Here is a 9732-nt window from a genome sequence, read left to right as displayed (position 1 = left end):
AGGTGGCTAATTTTCCTGTCGTTAGCTGACAAACTGACCGAGAGGGGTGATTTTCATGCAATCCCCGGAAATGCAACTTATTTTGTTCGAGCTCATTTGCGATACGCGACGTGATCGGGGTTTTAAACGCACCCGAGATCCGTGGAACAAAGAGAAAGACAACGGTGTGGTTCGTATTGCTACGATTAGAAATGAGCTATTGATTTAATTCGATTTAGGGCATGCGATTTGGAAATGCTTTCATTTTTAAATATCAAAAGTTCCAACTTTATTTACCTTATTTCATAAACAGGTTAGAACTCCCCATGGTAATTCAAGTGTGTTTCATGACGATTGCGTCAAGCAAATCATAGCTCACTTGATACTTCCGGAGATAGTTCTGTCGGTGGCTCTGCCATCTCTGTCGAATGGTAACCCATCGTTCCTTGTGCTCTTTGAGCAATGTTTCCCTGCTAGCACCCGATCTATCGAATTCACCAACCTTACTTTTCTCCAAGGGCTTTTCAAAAACAAAAGGCTCCATCTTAGACTCATCCGGTTTTGGCATTTGGTCAATATAGTCTATTTCCTTTCGATTGTACCGGTCAACAATATCCGGCAGGGGAACTCGTTTCTTCAACAACTGCTGACCACCACGGTTTGGCTGCTGGTTCACCCGGGCTCTCGGTTGATTACGCATCCATGCCCGGCACACCGGATATAGAGAACTTTCCGGTTCAAAACGGGCCAAATCTACGCTGCGGTCAAACAGCTTCATAATGAACGAAGAAGAATGCTGGTGACGGATTCCGGCGGACATGTACTCCATCTTGGCCCGTTTCGAGGGACGTCCACGAAGCGGAATGGACGGGTCGAGTGGTGGTGGCCGACGTAATGGTGCCGGCTGTAGCAGCGCGTAACGGTTCACTTTCAGAAGGCTCTCTGAAATTGTTTACAAACGTTTGGTTTTATAAGGATGTAGAGAAATAATACTTGTACTTACGCCCTGACGGGAACTTTGATTGCGACATTGCGAGGATTATGATTGCACTTCACTTTAGCGCAGCAGTAGAATACGCTCCATGTACAATTAGGGATGTCCGATTAGTTCTCGATTAATCGAACTAATCGATTATTATGGAATCTAATCGATTAATTTTTAATCGATTAATGAATTTGACGATTATCGGATAATCGATTAGTTAGCGTCGATTATTTTTTTTAATACGTTAGAATTTTAATTTTAATTTAATTTATTTATTTCATCTTGGCGACAAGCGCCTTCAGACTACAACAACCTAAAATACTAATTAACAGAAATTCATAGGTCTAAGAGCAACAATTTATTGTGCTGCCAATTGTAACTTTGAAATTCACTTCTAGGGGGTGTTGAAACACAATTAACTTACGTTTTTGGAAGTCTTACATTCACGATCATATCTTTGAATAATTTGAACAGATCGGTTGGAAAGATTAGATCAATCGCGGGATTACGAATTGAACGTTGTCATTCGTTCCGGATTCGCTCTATAAATACTCTTAGGTTGTCTTGAGTTCAAGCAAGAAAAGGCTTAAAATAGTACCGGCCGCAAACGGTCTGAAGAGAAGGAGAGTTTTAGGTACACTATATGCGTCTCTCCAACAGACACTAAATCCATGAGAAGTTCTTTGAATTCTGATTAAGGGTCCTTTAAATTAAACTTGGTAGAAGCAATTCCGTCTTTATGCATGGGCAGACTGGGTCAAGACCAGGGGCCCCGGGATTTTGGGGGCCCACACTTAGCATAAATATAAAATCATTCTAAAGATATATTTCAAAAAATTGCTTCACTTAGATCAGTAGCAGCTCGAAATCATACATTGCACCGTATCTCGTGTGATCGAAATGTTTAAAGAGCATCAGAGCGGCTGGAAACGAAGCATTGCATCACTATTGAACCAATTCAAACGTCAATCCAACATTTCCATTCAAGTTTTAATTTATTTTTAATAACAGTGCAACGTTTGGTACACCACGTATACAAAGTTTGAATGTCTCCGAGCCATAGCCAACCAACCAAAAACCTTGCTTGGCAAGCGAACTGCGGATGTAGCAAAATATTCATTTTTCAATCGCATCTTGGTCTTTCAACGGACAAATCCACCTTGCGTCCAAACGTACGAAGACTCGACACTTGTTGGTCGGATTTGGCATGTTTCACTCTGCCCGGTCAGTCTTAGACTGGTACAGAATAGAAAAACTCTAGTAAGAGACTGCGGATAGAAAAACAGCATTTTTGGCAACGTATGCCCCGGTATTGTATGGCAACACGTCCAATGTTATAAGGATAGGCAATGTTCGATTGTATTCGTTTTTTGACAGCTAAACGCGAATCCAATCGATCCAAAATGGAGTCTCTGCAGTTCTCTTTCTAGAGTTTTTCTAGTAAAGAACCAATAATGTTATTTTTGTACTACACTCTGCCGTACTAAAAAAATGTCATGAACGTAAACGTTCGTGAAATCCCAAAAAAGAAGTTAAATAGAGCTATTGTGAAAGTGTCTCCACGTATCTACCTTAGCTTTACCCTAGATTTGACTAAAGAGGTCATGACAAATGTGCGTGCATTTTGAGGATATTTGAAGAACCTCGGCTATTTGGTAGCGTAAATATTTTTATAAATATTCAAAGTATGCTTCACACAAGCAGAATATTCTTGCAGTGCTGAAATAAAATATATTAAATTTTAAAATTCAGTTTTTCCTTGTTTAATTCAAAACTTTCGTTGATGAACACTCGGCATCTCTTATATTCCGACTGTTTTACATTACTGGCATTGAAGGGAATGATACCGATCATACTGAGGGATTCGAGTAATTTTTATGTTCCTCTTTAAAAGTAATTTTAAACAAACTTTACGCGACAACCTCTTCTAATATTGAATAGCGATCGTGTTATGGCTGTCTTCGACACAACAGTTTGTTGAATAGGGATTTTGTTATTATTATATAAAATTCTGCCATCTGTAAGTAAAGTGGAATACTGGTTGGGTGGTCAGATTACACCATCTGGGAAGACTATAGCGTATTTGGTAGGTCAGCTACACTGCACGCGGCTCACCTGAGTTCGAACTCCCACCGCCACAAATAGTGTGTTAGGCCGTTTGCTACTACCGGCCAGGAAAACAAATAACTTTTTAAGATGCACTCAGATTATCTTTCTTTTTCGACGATATTTGGACATCAGGTTGTGAAAATCTGGAATAGTCTTTGTTCTCCATATATTTTGAGTCCCACTTTGTATTTTGTTAAATATGTTCGACACGGTTGAAAGAGTATCTCAGCATGGCATGAGGTAGAAGTGGTTCCTTGATGCTGGGAATCAGTTTTGGATCATACTCATCCTCGACAGCTGTTTATACCTGTTCAATTAAAGGGGCCCTTAGCTCAATAGTGCCCAAGTGCCCCGAGTAGTCTAAAGACGGCCCTGGGTAGAAGATTGTTAAGCCAGCATTAGCCATTCACCGAAATTTTACTATATACCGAAGTGAACGATCATCATAATCAGATTGATATGGATGTTTTGTATTTTTTATTACTGCTCTCAAAAAAACTTATAAACTAATCGATTACTTCGATTAATCGATTATTTCTTGGTTTTAATCGATTACGATTAATAGCGATGTAAAAAATAATCGATTAGCTACTAATCGATTAATTGGAAAAATCGGACATCCCTATGTACAATATAAATAAACAAACGCAGCTGTCGAAATCGAGCCGATAATGTTAGGTCCAGGGATGCCAGACCAAGGGCTTGTTTTTGATTGCATTGTCTGAAATATTGCGAATCTTTTCTAAAATCCACATCGTGACATTTCAGCCGTGCGCCGAATTACGTGCATGTTTACTTTGCATTACTGCAAGCGAAAAAACGGTTTTACCTCAGAGAACAGACAAATAAGCTAGAACAAACTTTCCCGGAAAACCTGTGTAAACATTTAAATGAAAATACGTTGAAAATCATCTTCGCATACATGTTCGCAATCGCATGCGTGAGTCACCATTGCATCCAAGTTTGCAAACAAGTCCCGTATAGCGATTGCTGGCCGATTGAAGCGCCGACCAGTGGCAAGTTGCTACTTGCTCTTGTCATTTCAAAGCGACAGTTTAATTTCTAACACAAGTTGAAAACTTTACTTGTATGTCAGTTCTCAGTGGTTTTACGTTTATTTCTCGACAAACATATGATTACGGCCTAAAAGCAAACTGTCAAAATCCACTTTGAATGGAAATTCCAGACAAACCGTTACTAGTCGAACACAGTTCACAACAGTTTATGAAAGAGAAAACTTTTCTCTTTCATTTACTACCAACATCTGTGATTGGCGTGTAACGGTTTGTCCAAAATTTCCATTCAAATTGGATTTTGACAGTTGGCTTTTAGGCCGTAATCATATGTTTGTCGAGATTTTGTTTCGTTCGCACTCATGTGTGTCACATATAGCAACAAATCGACGAAACGCTAGTTTATCTCGGGAGAGACAATATGAATTACAGATGAATGCTTCAAAATAGCAGCAATATTAAATAACGAAATAAATAGATATTGTTCATACATTTCTGATGTTAATTTACTGAATTATTTTACCGTAAATCTACTGTAAGAACTTTGAGGCGGTGGACAGCTATTTTCGTCTGCGTCTCTTTTCACCTCCCGAATAGAAATGTACAGTAACACAACCATCATTTTCACTGTGACAGTACAGTTTTTTTACAATATTTTACAGTAAGTTCTACTGTTATGCTACAATACAGAAACAATACACTTCAACGTTTCACACTAAATTTTAATGTAAACACGACTTTTACAGTGGAAAGGGGTGGTTATGCATCTTAACATTAAAAAAATCGATTTTCTCCATACATTTTTTCTCGAAAACAGTAAACTTTAATGTGAATTTGCTGTATCAGTTCTTTGCTGTACAGTAAAATTGATTGTTACATGAAATTTTATTGTAAATCTTTTGTGGATACTCTGCGATGAACAATGTTAAACAGCCTTTGAAAATGAACCACCTTGGATGCAACTAATTCCAATCTTATTTTATTGCAAATAACTAAATATTCTTTATTTTGTTATATTTCATAATCACACATATTTAGTAATATGTAATTTTAAGTGTTCTTTTATTTGATGGCATTGAAAGTGAACATGTATCCGCTAGGTGATGCGAGGGGAACGTCACTTCAAAATAATTGTTGTGTTCCGTTCGACTTTGCATGGACTCTTTTTTTCGGCAATTTTAGAAAGTATAAACAATTTTCTATCAAGTCGAGTATCCGTAATAAAAAAAATTATACATGAACTTTAACCCATATAGTCCAACGATTCCACTTATTGTTTGGATGATACCCTGAACAGGTCGTTAGGCTCTTGGATCATAGGACCACAGAGAACAGACATATAAGCTGGAACAAACTTTCCCGAAAAACCTGTGTAAACATTTAAATGAAAATACGTTGAAAATCATCATCGCATACATGTTCGCATGCGTGAGTCACCACTGTATCCAAGTTTAAACACAAGTTCCGTATAGCGATTGCTGGCCGATCGAAGCGCCCACCAGTGGCAAGTTGCTACTTGTTGTTGTCATTTCAAAGCGACAGTTTTATTTCTTACACAAGTTGAAAACATTACTTGTATGTCAGTTCTCAGTGGTATTACTAAAATATTATAACAAATTTATCCAATCTCAATCCAAGTTTTCTCGAACTACGACCAGTTTGATGTATCTGGCAACTCTGCATGATTTATTTTCGAGCTTTTCAATAATTTAGGCTAGGATAGGATCCGCCAGCTCTGTCCCCTGTTTTTGAACCAATTCTGAACCAGCTCGTGATTGGATGAAAGTGACATAGGCAAACCTTCGGCTTGGAAACTAAAAGTACTAAAGGGCTGCTTGGAAGTGTTGTCATATTGTGATATCAAACATAAAACGACGATTGTTAACTGTGTTGATTTTTTTTGTTTTCTCGAGATACCGCTTTATGAAGTGCAGGCTAGGGGCAGATTAGAAAAACTCTAGAAAGAGAACTGCGGAGACTCCATTTTGGATCGATTGGATTCGCGTTTAGCTGTCAAAAAACGAATCCAATCGAACATTGCCTATCCTTATAACATTGGACGTGTTGCCATACAATGCCGAAGTATACGTTGTCAAAAATGCTGTTTTTCTCTCCGCAGTTCTCTTACTAGAGTTTTTCTAGGGCAGATCACTCTAAGAATGTATAACAAATTTGCATCAAATTGAAAAAAATGCATTTAATTTCCATTTTTGCATCAGCTTTGCACCCCCTCGCAAAAAAGTTTGTTTAACAAACGTCCTACGCTGATCCACTTTGTTCGACGTGTTTTTTTTTTATTCATTTCGTTTATTTGATAGGCACAAATGCGTTAGCTTGGCGGTGCCAAATTCTTTTGTTTTGTACATTTTGGATATTTTAAAACTAGGAGGTTACAATGTTGAAATATTTTTTTATAAAGGAGAAAAATTTTACAGCTGTCTTAAGACTAGAAATAAGATTCTATATACAAGAGAGGGGGCAAAAGATTTTTTTTATGAAAAAATTTTAAAACAAGGAATTCAATAGTAATAATTTTTAGGAAATATTTACAGTTATCTTAAAACTAACATATAGTTTGGTACACAAAAGGGGGAACAAATATTTATGAGAAAATTCGCAGGTGTTTTAAGACTAGGGATACAATTCTATTTACAAGATGGGGGACAATAGTTTTAACAAAGAGGTAAAATTACAACTATTTAAAAACTAGGAATACAGAATACAAATTTGAACTTTTTTAGCGGAGCCTTATGCTTGGTCAAGATATTCAGAGGGGGGCTGTTGTTCGACGTGTTGTTAAATGTAGGGCTAGTTTTTCTGTAGGGTTTTGACGTCTTACACGCAACGCAAACAACATTGCACGCAACGCAAAAATATTGCACGCAACACAAATTTACATTATGAATTTCTATTTTGATGGAAATAAATGCATTTAATTTCGCTGATTTTTAAAAATGCATCACAAGTGATCTGCCCCTAGAGTGCAGGCATTATTTGGCAGACGAAATCAAACATATTATCCAGAACTGAAGTTCCCGAGAGATCCGGTAGCGCGGTTAAGGCTAGTTTACAGTTCGGAAAACGTGTCACGGGATTTGGGTCACTGTGTATTTTAAATGGAGCTCGGGATTTCAAATCCCGTGGCGGGAAATGAGTCTACACAAAAGTGACAGTTTTTCTGAAGTGTAAACCCAACCGCGGGATTTGCTCAGGGAAGTAAAACGAATCTCTACACACTACTTTTTCGGCGGAAACAAATCGTTTCAAATTGTTCCCGAGCGGGATTTGCATCTGTTGCTGATTAAAAATATTGTTGTTTTAAAGATTGTTTAAAATATGTCTGAACCGGAAAAATTGTATACAGAGATTGACTATCTCGAGGTTGTCTATGATCAGGAGGATGTTTTTTGTGAAGAACTAAATCAGGAAGACATTCTAGAACAGGAAAATACGGAGCCACCGCCTAAAAAACGAAAACGTACATTTAAACCAACAAAAAGAAACTATGAGACTGAAATTAAACTTGCTCTTTGTGCGGAAATTCGAAAATATCCTTGTTTATATCAAATAACAAACAAGGATTATTCGAACAAAATCGCCAAAGATGCTATTTGGCATCAAATTAGCTCTACTGTCTCGTCATCCTTGAATAGATCCGTCACCGTTCTAGAGTGCCGGAAACATTGGGATGCTTTGAGGGAATCGACCAGGTAATATAACAAACATTTAATTCGAACATAAATTAAAGTTTTATTTTTAGAATTTATTTGGATAAGGCAAAAATTAATAAGATTGCGGATAAATCCGGTGCTCCAGCAGATATGTTGGATCTTTATCAGGCGGACGGATCTCAACGTTTCGATATATACCAAGAACGATGGCCGTTGGCGGAAGCCATGAGCTTCTTTTTGCCTTCCTGTGCGCGAAATGCTTTTACGATTTCTATTGGGGACTGCAATTCAAAGACAACTCTGAAGAAATCCCTAGAGCTTGAAGAAGAAGTGTTATTGGAAGAAAATGAGGTTTTATTTCTATTACAAACTTGAGAATTTCAAATAAATAAACTGTTTAAATAAATTTCAGAGCTTCACAGTTCCGGCGACTCCAACGAGCCGAAATCGAAATCGCTCTTACAAGAATGGCAACTCCGACGAGCTCTTGGATGAAACGTTGTGCTCAGTAGCGTCATCGTTGTCCAAGCTTGTGGATTCTAGGAGTTCCACTGAAGATGGGACTCAACTGAAATTTAAAGAATTTCACGTTGAGTTAGATAAAATACTGCGTCAGATGCCATTCATGCATGGCATGCAGTTTTGCATGGATATGGTGAAACGAGCGAATGAAACTATAGACAATCTAAAACACCCATAGAATGTGAAAATTTAACATTATTATCGTTTTTGCCTTGTGCTACACCGGTGTAGTGTAGTGAGAGATAGGCTGATTACACCCAAGTTAGAGTGAAGTGAGTGAAGTACCTACTACACCGGTGTAGTGCACTGTCAACATGAAAATGACATAAAACAGCAATAAACTGTGCACTGAATTCTATGATTCGAAGGTTATGATTTTGCAACAAGTTATCACAAATTCAAACGACCAAGCAGGAAACAATATCCAAACTCACTAGTCATCAAAGTCCTCAAGCAAACAGAATGGTATTGAAGAAGTCCAATTTCAGTATTTGAGCTATTTATTTAAGACGGACTGCTGGAGATACCATGACGAAAGGTTTGCTTAAGCGAATAACCCGCAAATCACATTCTAGGCGAACTAACCTTAACAATTGTTAAGGTTGGTATTTAACGGACTCATCGCGGTAGTTAAGATATACGCATTCGATATTAAGATATAACGAAGCAGATGCACTTCATTATAAAGTCCTAGATTCAATGGCGCACTGATAGTTTTGAACATTTTGACACATAAGAACTACGTCATAACGTCCTGGGTTAAAAGGTTTCAAAAAGAGGCACTTCGGCGACTGATGTTCTGGACACTGTGACGCACTGATTGTTTCGGATATTATGCAGCATAATGTCCCAGGGTTGTCACAACGTCCGAAGGGAACACCCTTGCAGATCGTAATATCCGAAAACGGGTGTGCGTCATGATGTTCCAGAACTTTATGACCTGGAACGACACTATGCAATACCAGTGCGTCATAATGTCCGAAATTATGAGTGCGCCCTATAATCCAATTTTATGACGCATTACCACTGCATCATAACATACCAATATTAGTTTGCGCCATAAGCTCCCGAACATTATGATGCAGGATTGTTTTCGAACGATGTGACACAAGAATGATTTCGGAATTTTTGACGCACTCTTGTGCGTCATAATGTTCCGGATGTTGTGACGCTCACAGTTTTGGGACGATATGACCTGGAACGTTATGTCGCGGTTGGCAAAGCTGTATTATCGTGCAACATGAAGCCAATCTACGCCGCCATTCACCTCTGATACAGAACTCCTATCCCTTACCTCCCCGCGGTGCCAACCGGGGTTACAGGCCACCTTTTGCCGGGTTCTGTCCACTATCAGTTCATTCATTTCGATAGGTTGACGGATTGGAGCCTGTCAGTTTCGTTTCGAGCGGAAGTGGCATTAGTGAAGATCGGCTAGGATCTGTGGTCGTATGCT

The 9732-nt window shown here is 38.4% G+C and overlaps 2 protein-coding genes across 2 annotated transcripts; one reads left to right on the top strand and one right to left on the bottom strand.

Annotated features, from left to right (window-relative positions):
* Window positions 1-265: 265 nt before the first annotated feature.
* On the bottom strand, window positions 266-1084 carry LOC131690765 (protein lin-37 homolog). Its single transcript, XM_058976757.1, has 2 exons — window positions 983-1084; window positions 266-921 (listed from the first exon to the last, which is right to left on the bottom strand). The coding sequence occupies exons 1-2, from the start codon at window positions 1008-1010 to the stop codon at window positions 314-316; spliced, it is 636 nt and encodes a 211-aa protein (XP_058832740.1). The 5' UTR covers window positions 1011-1084; the 3' UTR covers window positions 266-313.
* A 6069-nt stretch (window positions 1085-7153) lies between these two features.
* On the top strand, window positions 7154-8709 carry LOC131690762 (uncharacterized). The gene is made up of 3 exons (XM_058976753.1): window positions 7154-7796; window positions 7847-8108; window positions 8170-8709. The coding sequence occupies exons 1-3, from the start codon at window positions 7423-7425 to the stop codon at window positions 8455-8457; spliced, it is 924 nt and encodes a 307-aa protein (XP_058832736.1). The 5' UTR covers window positions 7154-7422; the 3' UTR covers window positions 8458-8709.
* The last annotated feature ends 1023 nt before the right edge of the window (window positions 8710-9732 follow it).

Source organism: Topomyia yanbarensis, chromosome 3, assembly GCF_030247195.1.
Source record: "Topomyia yanbarensis strain Yona2022 chromosome 3, ASM3024719v1, whole genome shotgun sequence".
In the NCBI taxonomy this organism is placed as follows: domain Eukaryota; kingdom Metazoa; phylum Arthropoda; class Insecta; order Diptera; family Culicidae; genus Topomyia; species Topomyia yanbarensis.
The sequence above is the reverse complement of the archived record's forward strand: the minus strand, read 5'-3'. Positions and strand labels throughout refer to the sequence as shown.

Bases quoted from the DNA above. Each gene is read 5' to 3' on its own strand.
- LOC131690765 (XM_058976757.1), bottom strand. From the start codon at position 1,010: ATGTCGCAATCAAAGTTCCCGTCAGGGC. The intron at 922-982 runs GTAAGTACAAGT...AAACAATTTCAG, and splicing joins ATCAAAGTTCCCGTCAGGGC to AGAGCCTTCTGAAAGTGAAC.
- LOC131690762 (XM_058976753.1), top strand. From the start codon at position 7,423: ATGTCTGAACCGGAAAAATTGTATACAGAGATTGACTATCTCGAGGTT. The intron at 7,797-7,846 runs GTAATATAACAA...TTTTATTTTTAG, and splicing joins GCTTTGAGGGAATCGACCAG to AATTTATTTGGATAAGGCAA. The intron at 8,109-8,169 runs GTTTTATTTCTA...AATAAATTTCAG, and splicing joins TGTTATTGGAAGAAAATGAG to AGCTTCACAGTTCCGGCGAC.